Here is a 26,545-nt window from a genome sequence, read left to right as displayed (position 1 = left end):
CCGGTACGGTGAGCCCAGCAACGAGGCGCGGGCGGGCGCGCAGAGACGCCGGGTCCTCGCGGAGCACGGCCGGGGCGCGGCGGCGGCGGCGGTGGCAGCGGGAGCCCAGGGACCGCTCCATCACTGGCAGCCATGGAGCCCGAGCATTTTCCTCCCTCAGGGCAGGCGCCTCGGCTCGGCACACGTCCTCGGGGAGGAAGGGGCCGGCGCCCGAGCCTCCCTGGAGGGCGGCGGGACGTGCGCTAGGGCGGAGGGTGCGACCCTCTCTTGTCCTCTTCCTCCGCAGCCGGCTCTTCCTCACCCCGCTGCTCCCGCGACCGGGCGGGAGGGGGCCGCGGCGGCGGCTCCTTTCTCCGCGGCGTTGGTGGCCAGACGGGCTGGTGCAGCGACTGCAGCCGACGCCGTTCAAAGGAACGAGAGGTGGGGTTGGTCGGTGTCGGCAAACGGGGCGGGGGAGTGGGTGGGTGCCGAGGGAGGGTGTTGGGCGGGGAGGGGCTATGGTGGTTGTTACTAGTGCTCTTCTTCGGCTCCCCGGCTTTACCGTATCCCCCAGTCTCTCGCGGCATCGGGAGGGGCGGGACCAGCGCGGAGCGCAGGAGGAGGAGGGGCGACCGCCGGCGAGAAGAGGCGGTGGTGGAGGGGGAGGGGGCAGGCGGAGGAGGAGGGGGGAAGATGGCGTCTGCGCATGCGCCTCGGCGCCGCAGACATAAAGCCGGGTCTGGCAGGGCAGGAGGCGGCGGGTCTTCGGGCCTGGGCGAGCACCGGGTCTCCCGACGGAAATTGCCGAAGGCTGGCGGAGGCGCCGAAGCCGGGAGTGGTGGAGGCGGAGGGGATAGTGGGGGTGGGGAATTTCGGCCGAAGGAGCGAATCCGGGTCGGACTGCGTGATTCGGTCCGTTGAGGGTGGGCAGGGTGCGCGCCTGCCGTGCGCGCAGGCTAGGTGTGTCCGCTCTTTTCACACTCGCGGCCGGCGCGCGCGATCACGCGGCAGAGGAGGGGGCGCGGCGCCGAAGGGCCGGCGGAGGCGGCGGGAGCGCCGGCGCTTGGTGTGCGCGCCCTGGGTGGTGTCCCCCGCCTGCGGAATGGGTAATGAGGCTTTTCTCCGCAGCAACAGCATCACGAGTTTCAGTTCCCAGGAGCCCGCCGCCGCCGCTGCCACGACATGAGTCAGGCTTTCTTCCCCGGCGCGTGGCGGAAACCTCCTCCCCCTCGCCGCACCTGGGCTCGCCCCCGGCCCTTGCCTCCTCGGGGGATGCCCCAGCGCCGGGAGCTGCGGGGTCTACGGAATGCCGGTGGCTCCCAGCGATAGGTGTTGTCTTTTGTGCAGTGCAGTTGCTGCCATGCGGTCTCCTCGCCCTTCCACGGGCAGGGGCGAGGCTACCGGACAGATGTTGCAGCTGTTTCCAGTTAACTGCCTTAGCTCCTCTGGGATAGGCTCTTCTCTAACAAGGAGTGGTTGCAACGCATCCTTAACTGGAGGACAGAGGCAGGCCGGCCCTGTAAACGACTGATCTCAACAGGTGTCTCCAAGCAGCGACGCCTTTTTCGTTCATTGTCCTGGCTATATCCCCCATTGGTTTGACTCAAGAGGCAAGGTGCCCCGGACATGTGAGCAACACAAATGATAAGCATGCCTTTTAGGGCTAAAAAAGAAAAAGCCATCCGAAATTCCAGTTTTAAAACAGACAGCCACACATGTTACATTTCATGGGTCCAACTATAGTTCTACAGAAGCAATGTTAGGTTTGATTGGGGGCAATTTACTGGCAGTTAGTTTATTGGCATTTCATGTCAAAACCTAGTTCTAAGCATTTCTTACCAATAATCGAGAATGTCTCTCCCAAGAATTTAAAAATGATCAAGCCGAAAAGCTGTAGTACGGGAGGAATTTTCATTTTGTTAAATTTAGGTTGTTAGGGGAATCAGCGCTTATGGTTAGACCTCTGATTCAGGAAATCTCACGGATTTACATTCCTATTTCAGAAGATTGTTAAAGCAAAACGATTGTCATTTGCAGTTTTGATACACCTCTAGTTGTCAATTCAACTTTTACCTTTAGTTTTCGCTGAACTCTTCCCCTGCTCCAAGGGGAAGCCTTCAAAAGTGAATTATATCACCTTTTGCATGTTATTGAATAGAAGTGCACACTCAACATCCCGTCTATCCGGTATCAAAGCTATGATACATTGTTGCTTTATCTGGGGTCTCCCACACTGAAAAGAAAAACTGGGGCTTAATTTATTTATTCTTTTTACTTTATATTGCTAATGTAAACCTCTGCTAGAAGTAAATAGGCTCTCACAAATATTCGAAGTGATACAGTAATAAAAAGCAAATATGTTTGAGAAGACTGTACTTGTTCTCTGATATTAATTCATTAATATGTGAATGTTGTATTTTTATAGAACCATGGCTATTTGCGTTTTCATAAAATAATTATTTCTTTTTTCTCCAACAGCTTTTGTTGCAAGTTAATCGCTGCCATCCATTGTTGAAATGCAAATCTGACATTCTTTTCAATAGTTTTGAATGGGAAATGGAAACTACCCTAACCGATTGAAACTGCAATGGATGTAGATGGGTGGAATGTCCTTTCTTTGGACTGCAGTATGAAAGAAAATGCTCTTGATCTCTCAAACTGCAGCCTTAAGTCAAAGGTTTCTTGTTTTGTTTTGTTTTGTTTTTTTAAGTCAAAGTTTTAAATTACCCCAAACAGCAGCTCTACACCCCTTGGGCCACCTAAATAACTATTATTGTGCTGATACGGTTTGAGGCTCAATAAACACATATATTAAAGTCTTACCCAAAGCTGACAATAAAAGAGCTGTTGAGATAGCCCTATGGAAGCGGATACTTAATTCTAATGACCAGTAGCAAATGGTTCTGTTTGAGCTGTTTTGATGGGGGAGGAAGAGTTGGGGTGTTACTCCTTGTAAAAGAAAGGTTTAAAAAACAAAATCTAGAATTAACATAAGATATAAGAAAATAAGATCTTTTGAAGCGTATTAATTTTTGCCTGCTTAGGCTGCATCAAGTCCCACTAAGATATAAAGAGCAACTGGGCCAGGTGCGGTGGCTCACGCCTGTAATCCCAGCACTTCAGGAGGCTGAGGCGGGCGGATCAGGAGGTCAGGAGATCAGGAGATCGAGACCATCCTGGCTAACGCGGTGAAACCTTGTCTCTACTAAAAATGCAAAAAATTAGCTGGGCGTGGTGGCGAGTGCCTGTAGGCCCAGCTACGCGGGAGGCTGAGGCAGAGAATGGCGTGAACCCGGAAGGCGGAGATGGCAGTGAGCCGAGATCAGGCCACTGTGCTCCAGCCTGGGCGACAGAGCGAGACTCCGTCTTAAAACAAAACAAAACAGTGATAAAAGCACATCACGCACAGAAGCAGGTGAGGAACCTGGAGATGGCTGGCCGGATGATCTGGCTTAATTCAATTGGCTGGCCTATTTGTGCTGCTGTCATGTTTTAGGGCATAATTACATGTTATGTTAGCTATAGCCACAAAAATATACCATTTAGGGGAAAAAGTGTTCCGTTGAATCAAAAGATGGCAGGCAAGCAAGGGATGGAAATGATATCCATGGATGGACTTTTATTGGTCTTGAACTACAAGTGGTTTTGCAACCCATTCTTAATNTGAAACCTTGTCTCTACTAAAAATGCAAAAAATTAGCTGGGCGTGGTGGCGAGTGCCTGTAGGCCCAGCTACGCGGGAGGCTGAGGCAGGAGAATGGTGTGAACCCGGGAGGCGGAGCTTGCAGTGAACCAAGATCGTGCCCCTGCCCCCCAGCCTGGGGAAAAGGAAAACCCCGTTCAAAAAAAAAAAAAAAAAAAAATGGATATAAAGGGTAACTCTATAGTTAGGGAAATACTAGTTTCAAAAATCTGGGTCTCTCTTTCCCCTTCTAAAATTCTTACGACCAGCAATTTGTGAACACAAATACATTAAAACAAGGAGAAGGCACCTGAAGACCCAGATTTTGTTATGCTATCATCTTTTAATTAAAAAGGTCTGGATTTTTATTGCATAAACATTAAATGCCTACTGCTATGTATAATAACGTCATTAAATCCTTTTAACCAAGGACTTAGAGCTATCCTTTGCCTTTTGAAAGGCCGAATTTTAGCTGTTTTCATTCTGAGGCTATACATCTGAATTACTTTTTTGTTGTTTTTTGAGACAGTCTTTCTCTGTCGCCCAGGCTGTAGTACAATGACACAATGTCAACTCACTGCAACCTCTGCCTCCCGGGTTCAAGCGATTCCCCTGCCTCAGCCTCTCCAGTAGCTGGGATTACAGGCATGTGCCGCCACTCCCAGCTAATTTTTGTATTTTTAGTAGAGACGGGGTTTTACCATGTTGGCCAGGCTGGTCTCGAACTCCTGACCTCAGGTGATCCATGCAACTCAGCCTCCAAAAGTGCTGGGATTACAGGCATGAGCCACCGCGCCCAGCCTCTGAATTACTTTTCTGCTGACTCAAAGATTAGCCTTTATTGCGGTGCTCACTTAAATCCAGTTGCAACATTACAAACCAACCTTATATATTTTGACATGTTTAGTGTTTACTGTACCGTAAAAATAGAAAATTTGGGCTGGGTTCGGTGGCACATGCCTGTAACCCCAGCACTTTGGGAGGCCTAGGCGGGCGGATCACCTGGGGTCAGGAGTTCAAGACCAGACTGGCCAACGTGGTGAAACACCCTCTCCACTAAAAATACAAAGATTAGCCGGACAACGTGGTGCTCGCCTAATCCCAGCTACTTGGGAGGCTGAGGCAGGTGAATCGCTTGAACCCGGGAGGCGGAGGTTGCCGTGAGCTGAGATCTCAGGACTGCACTCCAGCCTGGGTGACAGAGTGAGACTCCGTCTCAAAAAAAAGAAAAAAGAAAATTTGCGGCTGGGCGCAGTGGCTCACGCCTATAATCCCAACACCTTGGGAAGCCGAAGCGTGCGGATCCCGAGGTCAGGAGATCGAGACCATCGTGGCTAACACGGTGAAACCCCGTCTCTAGTAAAAATGCAAAAAATTAGCCGGGCGTGGTGGCGGGCACCTGTAGTTCCAGCTACTCGGGAGGCTGAGGCAGGAGAATGGCGTGAACCCGGGAGGCGGAGCTTGCAGTGAACCAAGATCGTGCCACTGCACTCCAGCCTGGGCACAGAGCGAGACTCCATCTCCAAAAAAAAAAAAAAGAAAATTTGCTGAACATTATAACACAATTTATCTATTTGTGAGTACTGCGAAATAGATCAATTAAAATCAAGTAATTCTCTAAAAGCAATGCCCTTGAAGAGCAGGAAGGGAATACCTATACTGTAAATGGCTGAGCTACAAAAATAGATACTATTAAAGAGAAATGTGTACAGAAAATATGCTACTGTTCCACTCCAGTAATTATTCTGGCTAACCAGTGCTTTAGTCATGTAACATTATTAATACTTATCTATCGCTTTTAGATGTCATCTGGGAAAAAAAGTCAGATGTTTAAATATGACATAAACTCAAAAAATCACACATTTTTACATATGAAGAAGCTAATGCAAGGGGATATTGCAGTATGTTTATTGATCAATTTGCTCTCTGACAAATTTTAATGAGACCAGGAGTGTGCCATCACTATCGATATCACAAAATGCATATTTCAAAACTTTAATTCCAATTTTAATGAGTACAGTTTAGCTTATAACTGATTAATTTCGGCAGCATTTGTTAAGTTTTTCAATAGTATATTTCAGTTCAGCTAAACAATTTTATATCCTCAAAGGAGATGATGCTTATAAAACAGAAAAGTATAGTTATTTGAATGTATGGTTCAGAATGTACACTGATACACATTAGTTCATTTAATTCTACCCTTTGAGGGAGAAGACATTACCATTCTCATTTTAGAAGTGAGTAATCACAGGGAAGTTAAATAACTTTTCCAAGATTCATGCCTAAATCTGGATACTCATGTCCTCTTAATATCAGATTCTATGCCTCTGTATTTAAGGATTTTTCTGAAAAGTCTGAGCATTAGAGACAAGTATTTTCAAAATCTCTTGAAATTAATAAATGTTCCTTCAGTGCTTTTGAGTGCCAAAGAAGATATGCCATTAATTTGAAACAGCATTTCTTATGTATGAAGAGGATAAAAGACTTTTTCCCTCTTTGAACCAATGTAAATGTTATAGATTCTTCTACACTCTTCTGATTTATGAATGTGTTAATTTGGAGAATGTTCTCACAACCTAATGTCTGCTACAGTACTGTGAAGTGACATTGAAAAAAGAATTTATTAATTTATATTTTTAAAGGCTATAATCAAATAGCCCTCCAAATCTCTCCAGTATTAACTAATTTTATTTAATGCCTACTATATACTGCACATTGGTTTTCAATGCTGTAAGTGTTCTATCCCACTCAGTCCTCACAGTTATACAAAAAGCTGAAATTGCCCCATGTTGCAAGTGAGGAAAGTGAGGTGCCAGTAGGTTTCAGTCTTACAACTTGACTAGAGTGGTAGGGCTAAAATGAAAATCCTGGCAGTCTAACCACCCCTTCACAGCTGCTTCCAAGGCATATTGTTAATTCAGGCTACTGCCAACTCATGCTCCCAAGTTAAGTTTCTACAGAATACTCATGTTTTAATTTTTCTGATTAGGCATCTCCAAAGAATCTATAAGCACCATTTTCTCCTATGCAGAGATATTCTAAGAATGTACATTTTAGAGACTACTGTGGCCATGTAGGAGTTAGACATAAAGGAACAGAACAATTATTTAAGTAGGAGGTTTCTTCACTGATTGAAACAGATGCCAAATGCTTGAAAAAAGGCATCAATCACATGTAATTGAGAAATGCTATCTATATAGGACAAGATAAATGTTTTCCTGTTTTAGCAATTAGTCTTTATTGAACATAAGAGCCTGTAGAATAGAGAGAGTAATAAGAGAGTAATAACCTAATCTTTTCAACGTGTTCTAAGGGCCCATTTGTATTTATGTATTTTTGAATATGTAAAATTATAGAAATAAACACATTTGTCACATTTGTTTATATCATGATTCTAATAAGACCTTTGTCCATCCACTGTCAACAAAAATAAAGTCAAGTTATACAAGCAAACGAAAGCAGCTGGATGCAGTGGTTCACACCTATAATCCCAGCGCTTTGGGAGGCTGAGGCAGACAGATTGCTTGAGCCCAGGAGTTTGAGACCAGGCTGGGCAACGTGGCAAGACCCCATCTCTACAAAAGATACAAAAATTAGCTGGGTGTGGTGGTGTGTGCCTGTGGTCCCAGCTACTTGGGAGGCTGAGGTGGGAAGATTGGTTGAGCCCTGGAGGTCAAGGCTGCAGTGAGCCCAGTGAGCCCAGTAAGCATCATGCCTAGGCAGCCTAGAGAAAGACCCTGCCTCAAAAGAAATTAAATGAAATTTTAAAATGAAAGCAACCAATATTCCTTTGTATTTAAAGATTACATTCACAAACATGTAGGTATATCTCAAATCTTCAAGCTCAAAGAAAAAAGAATTTACTGGGGTCATTCCTTAGTCTGGAAATTTCCTTTGATCATTTATTTTCTCCCTCTGCTCTAACTTATCTTTTGAGGTAGGAACACTAATAAAATAGTTTTAAAATAATTTTTAGTAACACATTCAAATTGACATTTCCAGTTATTTTCATTGTAGAAAACGGGAAATCAGTAGTCTTAAAGGCCAACATCTTTTCTGATTTTAATACCATTAATAAAAGAAGAAAAGAAAATCCTAAATGTATACACTCTAAATTGGAGTCAGACACAAAATAAAATCCCAAAAATATTATGACCACAAAAATTTAAATGCAACAGCACAATTTACATATGGTAGATGTTTACAAACCCTTTCTATATGAAGGATAAATTAGAATGATTAAAGAGGAAATTAATAGAGTTTTAGACAAAATCGTGAGATGGGATTTAGGAGAAAAGCCCAGCAAAATGATTTGTTTTATATGCAATATATACACACTTACCACACTCAAGAAAATTTAAAATATGACTGATTCAGCCCCTTCACTGAGTTAAACATAAAGTTAACTGCAAAGATACCAACAAAGTTTTCCATCAGAAACTGGAAAGGTCCAGGTACTTTCTTGCCACAGTTATTTATAGACAGGAATGATAATGCCAACTTAGTGGTTTACCTTCAGTGTTTCAAAAGAATGTCTTTATTCAAGAGACATACTGACATAACTGACGTACAAAATGGTTGGTAGATGTACAACTATATTACAACTCAAGGTATATTTCGAGTAAAATGGGAATAATACTCTGTTTTACCCCAATGTTGATCCCAAATTGTTTGATAATAAAAACAAGAGCTTTGAAAGAAATACTTCCAATTAAACACATCTTGAGAAAGGTGCTAAGTTTTCTTTGTTCTTTCAAGTATATAGCAGAAACTTAAAAGTTCTTATAAAAAATTTTCTAAATCCTATACTATGTAGTAACATTGTCAACATAATTGATCACTTGAACTTTACTACTGAACTTTTCACAAGGTGTTTCTGAAGAACATAAAGTTCAGACATTACGGCGTTAAAAAACAAGCTCATTATTAAAATTTTGGTCAAGGGCATCCAACGGTATTAAATTTCCTTCTCTGTTCTTTTACTTGATCTCTGTAAAATTCTCCTTGCTCAAGCTAAGCCAACAACAACTTGCTGACTACTCTTTTTCATTAAGCATCATGCCCAAAGCATTTTCTTTTTTTCTTTTTGTAAGAAGCGAAGTTCAGTGAAAATGGTAAGAAGATACGAGTTGAATCTGTATCTCCTTTTCTGATAGCTTTGCATTTGTGTAGGGACAATGCATTATGTCAAATACTGACTACAACTATAATCCTTAGCTTTTGTGTTTTATTCTGGAAATGAATTGCTTACATCCTGGCCTAAAAATAGGGGAGATTCATGAGCATCTTCCAGTCAAATGAGCTCCAGAACTATTTTCTAAGAAACTTGGTGATTTTTGGCATGACAAGTCACAGAAATCATATAAAACCTACGATAATTTCAGATGCAATGATCCATTTTTACAATTTTGACTTAGTCAATGTGTCTAAAACATTTACTAAGTGTTTATTGGTCAAAACTTCCATTTTAGGTAAAGCATGGTGGTTGATACCTGTAATCCCAGTACTTTTGGGAGGCCAAGGCAGGAGGATTGTTTGAGGCCAGGAGTTTGAGACCAGAGGGGGCAATATAGTAAGATCTCTCTACAAGCAATTTAAAAATTAGCTAGTCATGGTGGCATGCACCCATAGTCCTAGCTACTCAGGAAGCTGAGGCAGGAAGATTGCTTGAGCCCAGGAGATAAAGTTATAGTGAGCTGTGATCGCACCACTGCATTGCAGCCTAAAGGACAAAGAAAGACCCTGTCTCTAAAAAAATTAAAAATTAGAAAAGGCTTTCCTTTTGAAGTGTTAATATTAAATGAAGGTTCTGCTATTATTTTGCATTTCTCCCGACATGAAACATATTTTCTTTCATTTATGATTGTCAGTACAATAAAAACCACATTCTGTTATATAACTAAGGTTAGAATAAACCACCTTGCTGATTATGATGGATATGTTTTTTAAACTAAGTACATAATGAGTACAGTATACAAATGTTTCATAAATTATTTTTAATGATAATTATTCTGTAGCTGAAATATATTCCCAGTGAATACATATTAATTGACTGAAAGCAGGACCTCTTTGTGCCACCCTTTTCTTTGGAAGAACGGGGAGATTTTGGCCCTAGAGCCTCTCAGATCTGTAGGATCTTCAGAGGAGGCAAATCATTTCCACCCAGCTCTACATTAACATTTTTTTTTTTTTTTTTTTTTTTTGAGATGGAGTCTCACACTGTCACCCAGGCTGGAGTGCAGTGGCCCTATCTCGGCTCACTGCAACCTCTGCCTCCCAGGTTCTAGCGATTCTCCTGCCTCAGCCTCCTGAGTAGCTGGGACTACAGGCATGCACCACCACGCCCAGCTAATTTTTGTATTTTTAGTAGAGATGGGGTTTCACCATGTTGGCCAGGCTGGTCTCAAATCTCCTGACCTTGTGATCTGCCTGCCTCAGCCTCCCAAAGTGCTGGGATTACAGGTGTGAGCCACTGCACCCGGCCAGCTCTACATTATAAAAATGTCCAAGGAGGATAGCCTTTGGCAGTGTGTTCAATAATTCTCTTCTAATAAAACATTAGTTTAACATTCATCTTATTACTAGTTGTGCCAGATGAGTCACTTGTTTAAGACTCAGGTGTTAACATATAATCAAAATGGCTTTGATATACAAGTCAAGTTTTTTGAATGCCAAATACATTGTATACTGGACACTAGTCCCCAACTCTTCTTCCCTTCCCTTCCCATTCACTGCTCCACTGTACTTTTCCCTCCGCTCCCATTTTCCTTACCATAACTCAGAAATTGAAATTACAGCCATTTTCATGTTGATGAAACCCCCAAATAGTAATATTTTATTTTCTTCTTTGTGATAATTGTGCAGCAGCAATCAACTAATAACACCATTCATCATTCTGCTCATCCTAAGTACATAATGAGTGTATTTCATGAATAGTACTGCTACAGAAACTGGATAAAAATAAGTAAAGGGGGCCAGGTGCAATGGCTAAGGCCTGTAATCCCAACACTTTGGGAGGCCGAGGTGGGCAGATCACCTGAGATCAGGAGTTCAAGACCAGCCTGGCCAACATGGTGAAAGCACATCTCTACTAAAAATACAAAAATTAGCTGGACATGGTGGTGTGCACCTGTAATCGCAGCTACTTGGCCTGAGATCAGGAGTTCAAGACCAGCCTGGCCAACATGGTAAAAGCACATCTCTACTAAAAATACAAAAATTAGCTGGACATGGTGGTGTGCACCTGTAATCGCAGCTACTTGGGAGGCTGAGGCAAGAGGATTGCTTGAACCTGGGAGGCAGAGGTTGCAGTAAACCGAGATTAGGCCACTGGGCTCCAGCCTGGGCAACAGAGTGAAACTGTCTCAGGAAAAAAAGGGGAAAAAAGTATATGATAATTTATGGACTGCTACATTGTTAAGGACTAGAAGATGGGAAATATGGGATTTTGTCTGCTTAGAAAAACAAGGAACAGGGACCAGGTGCAGTGGTTCACACCTGTAAACCCAGCACTTTAGGAGGCAGAGAGGGGAAGATGGCTTGAGCCCAGGAGTTCACAACAAGCCTAGGCAACTTAGTGAGACCCCATCACTATTGTGAAACAAAAACATCTGAGACAGGTCTCAGTCAATTTAGAAAGGTTATTTGGCCAAGGTTAGGGATGCACCTGTGACACAGCCTCAGGAGGTGCTGATGACATGTGCTCACGGTTGTTGGGGTGCAGCTTGCTTTTGTACATTTTAGGGAGACATAATACATCAATCAATACATGTAAGGTTTACATTGGTTTGATCTGGAAGGGCAGGACAACTCAAAGGTCCGAGGGAGGGGATGGGTCTTCCAGGTCATAGGTAGATTTAAAAATTTCCTGATTGGCAATTGATTAAAAGAGTTATTATCAGTAGAAAGGAATGTCTGGGTTATGATAAGGGTTTGCTGATAAGGGGTTGCAGAGACCTACATTTCACCATGCAGATGAAGTCTCCCATTAACAGGCTTTGGAGAGAATAGACTACTATAAAAAGGTCTGTGTTGATGTTAATTCTAGAGAAGTATAATGAGGCATGTCCAACCCCTTTTTCTTTCATGGCCTGAACTAGATTTTCAGATGACTCTGGCATGTCCTTGACTGAGAGGAGGGGTCCATTCAGATGGTTGGGGTCCTTCAAATTTTATTTTTGGTTTAGACTATTAATTTTTTTCTTTTTCTTTTCTTTTTTTTTTTTTCTGAGACAAGGTCTCACACTGCTGACCAGGCCAGAGTGCAGTGGTATGATCTTGGCTCACTGCAGCCTCCGCCTCCTGGGTTCAAGTGATTCTTGTGCCTCAGCCTCCCGAGTAGCTGGGATTACAGGCGTGTGCCACCATGCCTGGCTAATTTTTGTATTTTTTGTAGAGGGGAGGTTTTGCCACATTGGCCAGGTTGGTCTTGAACCTCCGGCCTCAAGTGATGCACCTCAGCCTCCCAAAGTGCTGGGATTACAGGTGTAAGCCACTGCGCACGGCCTACGCTATTAATTTTATATATATGTATGTATATATTTATGTATATAATAAAAAGAAAAACTACAAACATATAAGGTTGGTCCAACTTTGGTGTCATTAAATATCTACTTCCTGTTCTTTAGGAGACAAAAATGCCATGCAATGGTGTTTTTACATATCAATGAGGGCACAAACTGAGGCAACTTCCCCAAACCTCATCCCCAGCTCAGAGGTGTATTTACATAATCTTATTCTAAACAAAGGACAAATGGGAAGTAGGCCAACAATTTGGTTCGTGTTTCACCAAAGATATACTTTCTTCAGGTTAAAGGCAATCAGAGACTTCGAAATCATTGTGAGACAGCCAAGTATAAAGGGGTCCCTGGAGCAACTCCAACTGGCCTGCACACCGGGAGAATGGGGTGAGCCGTGGAAGTTCGCGCCCTTTGCATGGGAGAGGAGTCTGGGATTCCAGCCTGGCCTCTCCTGTTCTGGGGTGGAACCTGGGATTCAATCTGTGATGGCGGAAACCAGCTAGGAAGTGAGAGGCCCCCGTTTCCCTTTTTTTCCTTTTCACCCAATAAATTCCATTTTTCTTACCTTTCAAAGTGTCTGCGAGCCTAATTTCTCATGGCCATGTGACAAGAACCTGGCCTTTACTTGAACTAAGAAGCCCTACAACAATTGTAAATACCTATTAATCCACCAATTACATATAGGCACAATATGGATCTTTGGAAATTAGATAAGAATGATTTTAACGTGAAATAATGACAGCAAAATAATTTAGAAACCATGATAGCGAGGCCTTATTGATGCATACATCTGCTGGGGACTGAGCATATGGTTAGTGCCTGGTACATATGTAAAAACTGCAATTACGGCTTCTTAGTTTGAGTTTTCCTGGTTGTCTTAATTTTTTTGTGTGTGTAATTGAGCTTTTGCTGTTTATTTGACTGGTTGGTTGGTTGGTTCGTTTTTCATGACAGACATTTAGGAAGAGAAAAGCCTACCAAAAAAAAAGCAAAAGCCTACAAAAGATTGTGTTTGCAATATAACTAAATATAGTAATATTACTAGTAAGACCAGGAAAATACACAAAACTTAACGGAAAACAGGGACAATAACAACACACTTAAAGGACTATTTGAGGCTACTCGTTCCCTGATAAATGTGATGATAGCAAATGAGCGTGCATATTAGAATAAAATTGTGTTTCTATCTTATATATTTAGCATTCACCAATTTTATTCCATTGCAGGCCATTGTCTACATAGTGACAGATAGAATATTCCATGAAGAGAAGGACTAGAAAGTGGGTTTTATTTTTTTGATAATTATAATAAATTATCAACTTTACCTTTAAAGCACTGAACCAAAGATTTAAAATGTAAGTTTAAATTCCATTCTCAAGAAGGAACATGGGGATCATTTTAAAAGCTTGTCCTATGCAGGAAAGGCCTCAGAAGAACAGAGACTGAAGTCTCTACGCAGATTGAATACCATTTTGATCGCTATTTCAGGTACAACCATCACTTCATTATCTGCATGTGAACTTCTCATGGGCCGTTTCCATTCCCAGACCACCTTGAACCTCTCACCCATCACCAATCAGGTCTCCCATGGCCACACCACAATATGTGCACAGGGGATGTGAAATCATTTAAAATTCAGACCAAAAGAGTTTAGGCAGTCAAATCCATTGAGTGGGAAGAAATCCATTAAATTTAATTCAAAGTATATTATAGTTTATCCACTATTTTGGGAGAATTCTACTATTGCTTTCTTCTAATAGCAAAGTTAATGAAGAATTGATTGCTGTTTCAATGAGATCTCTCTGCACACAAACATTTACTAAGAACTCACCTAAATTGCAGCTCATTTTTAATGTGGAACAGAAAACTCGGCTTGTGCCTACATATCTCATAACAGCTCATTCTAGAATGAGTCTAACAATACATTTCAGTAAACTGTATTATACTTAGAACACCAGCAGAGATCTGGGATAATTGGGTCGTTGAAGAATAAACACTAAAGGCAGGACAAGGGGTCAATCGTGGAGCAAGAACTTCATTCAGGAAACTGGGGTAATGTCCAGAATTCTTCAAAGGCTGCACTGGGGAGGCTGTTTAACATTAACACAGAATTCTCCAGTTGGTTGGAGAGCAGCTGGGAGAGGTCTCTGTAAGAGTAAGAAGCCTGCTTTCTAGTTATTTATTTTTGGGGGCAGGCATGCCTTCTTCGAACAAAAAGAAAGCCTAGGCATACAGAACCTGAATCTCATACAGACAGGGTCTCATTCTGTTGCCCAAGTTGGAGTGCAGTGGTGCGATCACGGCTCACTGCAGCCTGGACCTCCGGGCTCAATGGATCCTCCCACTTCAGCCTCCTGAGTAGTTGGGAGTACAGGCGTGAGCCACCAAGCCCGGCAAAATGATAGAGACAGGATTTCGCCATGTTGGCCAGGCTGATCTCAAACTCCTGGACTCGGGTGATCCACCCACCTCGGCCTCCCAAAGTGCTGGGATTACAGGCTTGAGCCACTATGCCTGGCCTGAACATCATTTTATATTGTTTATTATTATTATTACTATTATTATTGAGACACAGTCTCGCTCTGTTGCCCAGGTTGGAGATCAGTGGTGTGATCTCAGCTCACTGCAACCTCCACCTCCCGGTTTCAAGCAATTCTCCTGCCTCAGCCTCCTGAATAGCTGGGATTACAGGTGCATGCCACCATGTCAAACTAATTTTTGTATTTTTGGTTGAGATGGGGGTTTTTCCATGTTGGCCAGACTGGTCTCCAACTCCTGGCCTCAAGTGTTCTGCCTGCCTTGGCCTCCCAAAGTGCTGGAATTACAGGCATGAGGCACCGCAACCCGGCCCTCTATTGTTATTATACTGTTGATGGCAGCGGTGGGCCATCTGGTGTGCTGCTGCCATCACGCTAGCCACTGCAAGGAGGGTGCAGGGAGGAGGCAGACAGCCCTCACCCCTCTACCCCCCATTCCTCCACCCCTCCACCCCACTGCAAACCCCCCACCCCCAGCCCGCCACCCTGGGGGCTGCCACAGTGGGGCCTGCCCAAGTCGCCCGCCTGGCAAGGGGGAGCTCCAGGCCAATCCTGAGCCCAGGACCACAGCGGGAGCTTTCAGCAATATCGCCCCTACACCAGATGCCGGTCCAGGCCCAGTGAGGACCTGGAGCCCGTGCCCCAGGCTTCAAGGGGGCGCTGCCGGTTGCTGGTGAGAGGCGCTGGGAGCCAGGGACAAGCGGGAACTCTGCCCCTTACAAGTTGGTGGGGTGGGACCTCCCCAGGTACAACTGCAGCTACCTAGGCTACAGCTGCAACTTCAGCATCTCTGTGCTGTTGGGAGCCGGGAGTTGGCAGGAGCTCTGCCTTCCTGGGCGGGGCTACAGCCACCCAAGTCTTGGCTGTGGATCAGGGCCTCCAGCTCCATGCAACAGGCAGGAGCCCCACCCCACCCCACTGAAAACTGGGGCTGCAGCGCGAGGTATCCTGCAGGCTTGGGAGTCCTGGAAAGGACCCCCCATGCCTTTGCAGACTCAGAGGTGTCTGCTCCCACTGCCTAGCATCTCCCCACTCCCAGGGCCTGCTCTGATCTTGGAGGCACACAAGCCAGGCCAGGTGTGCGTAGGCTTGGGCCAGTGCTGACATGCCATCCTTCTGCCACCTCGGCCCCCTCTGGATTTTGGGAGCTGAGGAGCACAGGAGGGGAAGCTGAGGGTGGCTGGGTGGTGGCCTGCAGGTGCCCTTTGGTGCCAGCACCCTGCCATGGATGGCCAAGGGAGGCAGACAGGCTCCTGGGCAGAAGGGGGCTGATTCCCAGTAAGGCCCAACTTCAGGCCAGGGAGGGCCTAAAGGCTGAGCACGGGGCTACCAGTTCATGAACTGGAGTGGGGACTTGTGGTGCCTCCTTTGGGCTGCCCATGGCCACCCATGGACCAATTGGCTGGCACTTCCTCCCCTCTGAGGTCCATAAAAGCCTCGGGCTCAGCCAGAGCAGGGCAGAGGGCAGAAGATGGAGAGACAACAGGAGGACCAACTGCAAAGAGGAGCTACCCTCTCTGCTGAGCGCTTCAGAGGCCTGCAGAGATGTCTGCACGGCCTGCGGAGAGGAGTCACCCTTTCCAGGGCCTCCTCTCTGCCACCCTTTCCAGGGCCTTCTCTCTGCTGAGAGCTGAATATTCAATGGGAGGACTTGCCTGTAGAAAGGAGTTATCCACTGCGGGTCTCCTCTGAACTGTTCTAACACTAAATAAAACTCCTCTTTGTCTTCTTCACCCTTCACTTGTCTGCGTACCTCATTCTTCCTGGATGCAGGACAAGAACTCAGGCAAAAGTGCCACCAGCCACAGAGGTTTCCAGGAAGAAAACTGACACCCCAGAGATCCTATAACATTGCTATTTTCTTCCACTGTGGCCTAAGCTGATTTTCAGTGACCCTGATATACCGTTGAGTGGTTTGAATGACAGATGTAATCAGAACTATACTATGAAGATTTTGCCATCAAATGTGCATGAGGGACTTATTTTCTATCAGATTAGGCACATATTTTATATAAGATTCATGCTACCTGAATGATCCAAGTAAAGTGAGTAATGCAAATATTATTGGCACAACATTGTCATTTAAGCAACAAAAATTTACTATCAAGTACTATATATTGCATATATCAAATATCCCATATATCTTAGCCTGAGTTCCTCAAAATAAGAGACAAAGCTCACATGCAGAGTGTATTTGAAAAAATGGAGCCAGTGGGCATGAATGTCAGCAGGGCCAGTGAAATAGGGAAGGAAGGAAGACAGTAAGATGAGTACTGAGTTGCTATCACTGAGGAGCCTCTACAAATGTTTTCCAGGGCCAGCACGGTGGGTCACGCCTGGAATCCCAGCACTCTGGAAGGCCGAGACAGGCAGCTCACCTGAGGTCAGAAGTTTGAGACCAGCCTGGCTAACATGGTGAAACTGGACAAGGCGGATGGATCACCTGAGGTCAGGAGTTCGAGCCGGCCTGGCCAACATGGTGAAACCCTGTCTCTACTAAAAATACAAAAATTAGCTGGGCATCGTGGTACACACCTGTAATCCCAGACACTTGGGAGGCTGAGGCAGGAGAATCACTTGAACCTGGGAGGTGGAGGTTGCAGTGAGCTGAGATTGTGCCATTGCACTCCAGCCTGGATGACAAGAGCGAGACTGTCTCAAAAATAAATAAATAAAATAAAATAAAAATGTTTTCCAGGAGACCAGGTGTGAAGGTTCACTCCTGTAATCCCAGCACTTTGAAAGCCAAGGTGGGCAGAGCAGTGAGCCGAGATCACACCACTGTACCTCAGCCTGGATGACAGAGGAAGACTTTGTCTCAAAAAAAAAAAAAGTGTCCTGCTATCACTGTACTTTAGAATTGATTGCCACAATTTGAATTTGAATATTAATCTAATTCTGATTAAATACCTTTTAATTAATATCTTATACAGTTGTTTAGATTTACTGAGCACAACCTCATTAATACATGTGAAAATGTGTCCGGAATTAGTTCCTTCTGGTGGGTTCTTGGTCTCGCTGACTTCAAAAATGAAGTCGCGGACTCTCACAGTGAGTGTTATAGTTCTTAAAGATGGTGTGTCCGGAGTTTGATCCTTCAGATGTTCAGATGTGTCTGGAGTTTCTTCCTTCCAGTGGGTTCATGGTCTTGCTCACTTCAGGAGTGAAACCGCAGACCTTTGCAGTGAGTGTTACAGCTCTTAAAGGTGGTGCATCCAGAGTTTTTTGTTCCTCCCTACTGGTAGGTTCGTGGTCTCACTGACTTGAGGAGTGAAGCTGCAGACCTTGGCAGTGAGTGTTACAGCTCATAAAGGTAGTGTGGACCCAAAGAGTGAGCAGCAGGAAGATTTATTGTGAAAAGCGAAAGAATAAAGATTCCACAGCATGGAAGGGGACCCGAGTGGGTTGCCATGAGTGGCCAGCTTTTATTCCCTTGTTTGGCCCCACCCACGTCCTGCTGATTGGTCCATTTTACAGAGTGCTGATAGGTCCATTTTAGAGTGTTGAATGGGCTGTTTTTACAGAGTGCTGATTGGTGCGTTTACATACCTTTAGTTAGACACAGAGCACTGATTGGTGCGTTTTTACAGAGTGCTGATTGGTGCGTTTACAAACCTTTAACTAGGCACGGAGGGCTGATTGGTGCGTTTTTACAGAGTGCTGACTGGTGCGTTTACAAACCTTTAGCTAGACACAGAGTGCTGATTGGTGTGTTTACAATCCTTTAACTAGACAGGAAAGTTCTCCAAGTCCCCACCTGACCCAGAAGCCCAGCTGGCTTCACCTTTCGAAAGCACAATAAGATCTCACAAATTCAGACTGCATTAACCACCAGGATTCATGGACTGAGAGTAAATTTACATTTGTATTACCGTTTTTTTTTTAAAGGGACTGCTTAGAAATTAAGCATGTAAAGGGAAGTGAAGCCGGAGTTGCAGACACTTTTTCTGCCCACGGTGTCTCGGATTCATTCTTAAGGAACTGAGAACTTAATCTTCCAAAATATCAAAAAGACCATCTTATGCCCCACCTCCCACGCGGGCTCCTGCAACACAAATGCCCAGCACACCAGGGTTTGTGGGATACAGTCCATACAGTCATCTCGCCAACAACTACAGCCCGGGAGGAAACCCGGCCACCAACAGCCGGGTTACGGCATCCTCTGCTATTACAATTCCAAACCCTGAAAGTCACCAGATAAGCTGCTGATGCCCTACATGAGGTACAGCAGAAAGGTCTGGGACCAAGTAAATCTTCCAACCCTGACCTAAAGTTGTGGGAGATTGGCTAGATTATTGGTGGCATCCGGCGAGATCTCACTGATGAAAAACAAGAATATTTAAATGAATACAAAGCAGAAAAGATAGAGTACAATGAATCTATGAAGGCCTATCATAATTCCCCTGGGTACCTTGCTTACATAAATGCAAAAAGTCATGCAGCAGGGAGAAAGTCAACAGAGACAGTCTCGCTTGGAGAAAGGAGAACTGTACATGTGCATTCAGCCTGCCAAAGATCCAGATGATTACGATGATGGCTTTTCAGTGAAGCATCCAGTCACCGACCGTTTCCAGAGGAACCACCGCCTCATTAGTGAAATCCTTAGTGGGAGTGTGATGCCAGACGTTTGGCCAGTTGTTAGAACAGCTAGAATGCAGGTCCTCAAACGACAGATCCAACGACAGGTCCAGTCCTTAATGGTTCATCAGTGAAAACCAGAAGCTGAAATTCTTCAAATAGAGGAACGACACCAGGAGAAAAAGAGGAAATTCCTGGAAAGCATAGATTCACTTAACAATGAACTTAAAAGGTTATGCTGTCTGAAAGTAGAAGTGGATATGGAGACAATTGTAGCTCAGATTGCACAGGCAGAGGAACAGGCCCGCAAAGGGCAAGAGGAAAGGCAGAAGGAGGCAGCAGAGCAAGCTGAGTGCAGTCAGAGTAACATCCTTCCTGAGGAATAACAAGCAGCCAACAAAGGCGAGGAGAAGAAAGATGACGACAACATTCCAACGGAGACAGAGGAGACACACCTTGAAGAAATGACAGAGAGCCAACAGAATGGTGAAGAAGGCACGTCTACTCCTGAGGATAAGGAGAGTGGCAGGAGGGGTCGACATTATGGCAGAGGAAGGAACCAGTGACAGTAACACTGGCTCAGAGAGCAACAGCACAACAGGGGAGGAGCCACCAACAGATTCCATACCAGAAGATGAGAAAAAAGAATCAATGTTGCCTTGTTTTATGTGTTCTAAATACTTTTTTAAACAAAACAAATTTTTTTGGTTAAAAAAAAAAAGAAATTAAGTATGTAGGTGAGGCGCAGTGGCTCACGCCTGTAATCCCAACACTTTGGGAGGCCGAGGCGGGTGGACCACTTGAGGTCAGGAATTCGAGACTATCCTGGCCAACATGGTGAAACCCTGTCTCTACTAAAAATACAAAAATTATCTGGGCATGGTGGCATACGCCTGTAGTCCCAGCTACTCGGGAGGCTAAGCAGGAGAATTGCTTGAACCCGGGCAGTGGAAGTTGCAGTGACTCAAGATTGTGCCACTGCACTCTGGCCTGAGTGACAAAATAAGATCTATCAAAAGAAAGAAAGAGAGAGAGAGAGAGAGAGAGAAGGAGAGAGGGAGGGAGGGAGGGAAGGAAAGAAGGAAGGAAGGAAGGAAGGAAGGAAGGAAGGAAGGAAGGAAGGAAGGAAGGAAGGAAGGAAGGAAGGAAGGAAGGAAGGAAGGAAGGAAAGAAAGAAAAAATTAGAGAAATGAAGCATGTAAAACCTGGCTCCAAATAGTATTTTAAAATATTTATATCTAGCATTAGCTAAATACAATTATATCTTGGCAGTTATCTCTAAAACTGGCCATAATATGATCTGGCTACAATAGCTGGTAATCCCAGCTACTCAGGCGGCTGAGTATGGGAGGATTGCTTGAGCCCAAGAGCGGGAGACCAGCCTGGGAAAAATAGTGAGACCCCGTCTTTGGAAAAACAAAAACAAAAAAAACCCTAAAACTGGCCTTAGTAAACATTCAATACTCATTTGCTGAAGGAATTAAGATTTAAATTGTAGTTACAGAGCAACTTAATAATTAAGGAGGGGGTCTTCTCTGATCCTCTACTGGCTTAATTCTAGTCATTGTGTATACTTTACATTTATTAAAATATGTTTTAGAGAATAATTCTATAAATCAAATGTTCCTCTACATCTAAATACCTGCAGGCAGTGTGAATTTATGATGCTTCTTTTGGTAAAAATGCGGAAAATCTAAGCGTAGGACAATAAGATTCTACTGAATATTTCACAAGTAGTTACAATAGACTTCTTATACCTTTAAGCCCCTTCAAATTGAGATTGTGTGTTTCATCTGGCTAATGTCTTTTAATCTACATACCTTCTTGTAACATCTGAGATACTTATATACTATAAAATGCACCCATTCTGAAGCAGGACGTTTTCCTGACCCTTTCACTGGCAGGAACTGGAGTGCCTAGATGCTAGAACTAGCTGGCTGCTTCAGTGCTGGCAGGGGTGGACTCTACTCACTGGGTACCACTGCATTCCACCTCTCACAGGAGGGGGAGCTGAAAAGGGGACAAATGGGAAGGTGATCTTCCCCTGGAGTCTGGCCGTCCCTGGCCTGACTCCTCTCTGAAGCTACGCTCTCAAACTCTCCCTCTGAAGTCAGGAACTCCTTCTCTCCAACGTCCAGCTGTAGTCTCTGACATCCAGCTGCTTCTCTTTTCTGCTGGCTGAGTTCTGGGGTTTTTATAGGTATAGGATGGGTGGGCAGGGTGGGCCATGGGTGCTTTTGGAAAAGGCAACATTTGAGCAGGAAAATAGGAATGTAAGTTCTCACTTTGGGCCACGGCATTAGGCTTTTCAGCTTGAGGGTGGGGCCATTGCCAGGGACCTGCCCTCTTCTTCCCAGAATTTCCCTGCCTCCTGTCTCTATCAATTCTAAGTATACAATTCAATGAATTTTATTATATTTACAGAGTTATGTACCACAGTCCCAATCTAATTTTGGGACATTTCCATTACCCAAAAAAGAAACCTCATGTCCATTTACAGTTATCCCCATTGCCAACCCGAGGCACCACTAAACTTTCTGTCTTTATATATTTGCCTTTCTTAGACATTTAATATAATAAACATAATGCTTTAAAGGATCATCCATGTTGTTAACTCGTGTCTTTTAAAACCAACATACATGGTGGTTCTGAATGATATCTCCTAATCATCTCATTTCAATTTCAGGGCAAAATTTCTGCCATGTACAAAGTTAAATAAAGTCATTTAAAGAATTTATAGCATCAGGTACACAAAACTAAAATGGATATTCCTAATAAAAAATAATCTGTCATTTTTTCTTTATTTTATTTTTATTTTTTTGAGACAGAGTTTTGCTTTTTTGCCTAGGCTGGAGTGCAATGGCTTGATCTCGGCTCACTGCAACCTCCAACCCCAGTGTTCAAGCCATCTTCCTGCCTCAGCCTCCTGAGTAGCTGGGATAATAAGCACCCACCACCATGTGCAGCTAATTTTGTATTTTAGTAGAGATGGGTTTTGCCATGTTTGCCAGGCTGGTCTCAAACTCCTGACCTCAGGTGATCCACCCACCTCAGCCTCCTAAAGTGCTGGGATTACAGGCGTGAGCCACTGCTCCCTGCCTTTTTTCTATCTTTAATTATTTGCCAATAATAAAAACAGGTTCAACATGTTAAAATACTGAAAATACAGAACTACAGAAAAGTGTAGTTTAAGTGATTATCCTGCCTCAGCCTCCCAAGCAGCTGGGACTGCAGGCGCAGGCCACCTCACCCGGCTGATTTTCTGTTTTTAGGCGGAGACAGGGTTTCACCATGTTGGCCATGTTGGTCTCAAAGTGCTGACCTCAGTGATCCAGCCGCCTCAGCCTCCCAAAGTGATTACAGGTGTGAGTCATTGCACCTGGCCAAAAAGTGTAAAATTGTATCTTAATTTTACAATAAAATAAAGCTATGCTTAATACCTCAATTCCTTCTAATCTTGTGTTTACTGTTAAAAGATGATTTTCTCAACTTTCAAATCACTTGAAAAGTTGTAATACTAGGATAAACAGCTTATACTCTTCACCTAGATTCACCAATTATTAATATATTACCACATTTATTTTTTCTCTGTGTAGCCCTCTCTTTCTCTCTGACTGACACACACGTGCGCACGCACACACACACACTCTCGAGAGCTGGTCTCATGACCCTTTAATCCTAAAGCTTTCAATATGTATTTCCTAAGAATGATAGCATTCTTTCCCATAATCACAATACTCTGATCACACTTGAGGAATTTAACATTGATACAATCCTATTATCTAATATAAAGTCCACATTCAAATTTTCCCAATTATTGTTCCCTTTTTAAAAACTTTTCTTTAATTTTTTTTTTTAAAAATGGGGTCTTGTTATGTTGCCCAGCCACCGTGCCTGGCCTTGTTTGCTGGTGTTGAACTCCTGGCCCCAAGAGATCCTCCCACCCCAGCCTTCCAAAACTGGAAAATACAGGTGTGAGCCACCACACCTGGGCTCCAATTCTATTCTAGTCATGTCTTTTATAACTTAAAAAAAAAAAAAAATCCAGAGTCAATGGAAGAAAATCCATTGCATTTTGTTTACATGTCCCTTTACCCTTCTTTAATCTAGAACAATCTCTACTCTCTTTAGTTCTTTCCCTACACTGACAATTTTAAAGATTGCAGGCCAGTTGTTTTGTAGTATGTCCCACAAGCTAGTTTTTTTTTTTTTTTTTTTTTTTTTTTGAGACAGAGTCTCACACTGTTGTGCAGGCTAGAGTGCAGTGGTGTGATCTTGGCTCACAGCAACCTCTGCCTCCCGGTTCCATTGATTCTTCTGCCTCAGCCTCCCAAGTAGCTGGGACTACAGGTGCGTGCCACCACATCTGGCTAATTTTTGTATTTTTAGCAGAGACAAGGTTTCACCATGTTGGCCAGGCTGGTCTCGAACTTCTGACCTCGTGATCTGCCTACCTTGGCCTCCCAAAGTGCTGGGATTACAGACGTGAGCCACCATGCCTGGCCTTGTTTGTTTTTTATAATCAGATTCAGGTTAAATTTTTTTTGAGGAGACTGCAGACAGGAATACTAGATATGTGCTGTTTTATCTTCTGAATGCCTAACCTCAGGGTGCACCCAGTCTTTTTTTTAACATAATTATATATACATTTTAATTTTTACATGATTGGTATATTATATACAAATGTTTATGCCCAACCTTAAAAATAATCATTATAAAATTAGCCTGGCATGCTGGCGTGCACCTGTAGTCTCAGCTACTTGGGAGGCTGAAGCAGGAGGATTTCTTGAGCTCAGGAGTTTGAGGCTGTAGTGAGCTATGATGGCACCAGCTTGGGCTGACAGATATTGGGATAAATCTTATTTGATTACAATGTTATTGTTGTCGTTTGAGACAGGGTCTCACTCTGTCACCCAGGCTGGAATGCAGTGATGCAATCATGGCTCACTGCAGCCTCAACCTCCCTGGGCTCAGGTGATCCTCCCACCTCAGCCTCTAAAGTAGCTGGGATTACAAGCATATGCCACCATGCCTGACTAATTTGTGTATTTTTTGTAGAGATGGAGTTTTATCATGTTGCCCAGGCTGGTCTTGAACTCCTAGGCTCAAGGGATCCTCCCACCTCGACCTCCCAAAATGCTGGGACTATAGGCATGAACCACTGTGTAGTCCTTGTAATGTATTTTTAATGCATTATTAAATATGATTTGTTAGCAAATTAGAAATTTTGCATCTAAATCCATAAGTGAAATTATCCTATAATTTTCTTTCCACAAATTACCTTGTCTGGATTATTTCCCAAACATAGCTTTTGGTTTTGTTGGTTATATCTATATTTTTATTTTTTTCTATTTCCTTAATTTCCATTGCTAATTTTATTTTCTTCTTCTACTTTTATTTGTTTCTTACTAGCTTTTGAATCGCACATTTAGTTCAATTATTCTCAATCTGTCTTATATTTTGAATAAATTCATTTCTATTTATGCATTTCATTCTAATTGACACTAATTCTCATTATCTTTCTAGTTGTCCACAAGTTTTGATATGTTGTACACATAAAAATAGTTCATAATTTCCATTTTGATGTTCTCTTGAACCCATGAGTTTTTTAGAAGAGTATTTTTTTAGTTTGCTACCCCTAAATTCTGTTTTACAGATAAAGTAACTAAAGTCCAGGAAAATTAAATGTCTTGCTCAAAATTTTAGAGCAAATTCATGGCCGGAAGATAAAGTCTCCTAATCACTATTTCACTCTGACTTTCCAATTTCTTAATTCATATTCTTCCCCTATCAGAAAACTTCTTGAAATTAAATCAAAATTGTCTTTAACTCATGACACACCTAGCATTCCACCTTTTATTAGCCCTATCTGTTACACATTTAAAAAATATTTGCCTAAGCCTTTTCCTAAGTGTATCCAGACAGTTTTCTCCAGTCAGGATTTATAAATTTCTAGATATATCATTTGGCATAGTCCTCAGTATATAATGCTTAGCACATAGGCTCTCAATAAAAAAAATTACTGAGGAAATTTTTATTTAATGAATGTTTGAAGAACATTATTAGTACCACCTAAGAGTTTTATTAAACATCAAATGACAAGTGCCGGGCTAGGAGGAATCTGTCTGAGTTGTCATAGAACTAGTCCAGTAGATTAATGATAAAGATGAAACAAATAAAGGCAAGCAAGGAGAACCACTGTTGAAATGGGCTGCAATTCCGTGGTCAAAAAAGTAAGGGGCAAGTAGAAATGCATGAAATAATGTAAATGAATTATAAATGACAATAAACAAACTTTCAAGAAACATTTACTACTATGAAAAGTAGGTTTTATTGTCCCTACTGTATAAATGGGGAAAGGGAACCCCAGACAGTGCGGGTCACTTACCCAGGTAATGCAGAAGGAACAACCCTTGGGTTGGAATGCAGCTAATCACAGCCCATAATCACCTTTGCAACCAGCCACAGTCTTCTCTTAGGGCCCTTACTTTAGCTCTTTCCTCCTAGCTCTAGCCCAGGTCTAGCCCTCCCCTCTGGCTGTGATTGGGAAATTGGAGATAGTTCTGAAGCAAAGGGAGAGGGTGGTGCTATCAGAATCAGTAGCCTAACAAAATTCTTTGCTAGAGGTTGAACTCATTGTTTTTTCTTGTCCTTGAGAATACTTTTTTTTCTTTTTGAGACAGAGCCTACCTCTGTCACCCAGGCTGGAGTGCAATGGCATGATCTCGGCTCACTGCAACGTCTGCCTCCTGGGTTCAAGCGATTCTCCTGCCTCAGCCTCCCGACTAGCTGGGATTACAGGCGCCCGCCACCACACACAGCTAATTTTGTTGTATTTTTTTCTAGTAGAGATGAGGTTTCACCATGTTCGCTATGCTGGTCTCAAACTCCTGGCCTTAAGTGATCCACCTGCCTTGGCCCTCCAAAGTGCTGGGATTTACAGGAGTGAGCCACCGCACCCGGCCAACAATATTTTTTGTTTTGGTGGAGAATGGAAGAATTATCTAAGCAATGGACAGAATTGCCATCATCATACTGCTTACCTCATTAAAGCTGTTACCTCAGTAAAGCTGTTAATAAAAAGAGTCTAATGTCAGAAACTGCAATGTCATATTCAGAAAATTATACTTAGTAGCCATATGCAGTGGCTCACACTTGTAATCCCAGCATTTTGGGAGGCCAAGGCAAGAGGATCACTTGAGCCCGGGAGTTTGAGAACAGCCTGGGCAACAAAGGCAGACTCCGTCTCT

The 26,545-nt window shown here is 43.5% G+C and overlaps 1 protein-coding gene and 1 pseudogene across 5 annotated transcripts in view; both read left to right on the top strand.

The window, feature by feature from the left end:
- LOC108528966 (myb-related transcription factor, partner of profilin-like) overlaps window positions 1–26,545 on the top strand; it is a 91,378-nt gene that overhangs the window by 606 nt on the left and 64,227 nt on the right. For 3 of the 5 annotated variants that reach the window (XM_017871000.1, XM_017870998.1, XM_017870999.1), the window contains exon 2: window positions 287–420. In XM_017871000.1, coding sequence (XP_017726489.1) covers window positions 287–420 — 134 coding nt within the window. Of the gene's footprint in view, window positions 421–1,107; window positions 2,350–12,469; window positions 12,701–26,545 lie in introns of those variants that run through there. The other 2 variants (XM_017870996.1, XM_017870997.1) reach the window with 2 other exon arrangements.
- Window positions 18,438–19,946, top strand: LOC108528965 (SWI/SNF-related matrix-associated actin-dependent regulator of chromatin subfamily E member 1 pseudogene; annotated as a pseudogene).

The sequence above is a fragment of the Rhinopithecus bieti genome, unplaced genomic scaffold, assembly GCF_001698545.2.
Source record: "Rhinopithecus bieti isolate Rb0 unplaced genomic scaffold, ASM169854v2 scaffold_5273, whole genome shotgun sequence".
Taxonomy (NCBI): Eukaryota; Metazoa; Chordata; class Mammalia; order Primates; family Cercopithecidae; genus Rhinopithecus; species Rhinopithecus bieti.
This window is presented reverse-complemented; position numbering and strand designations above follow the sequence as displayed.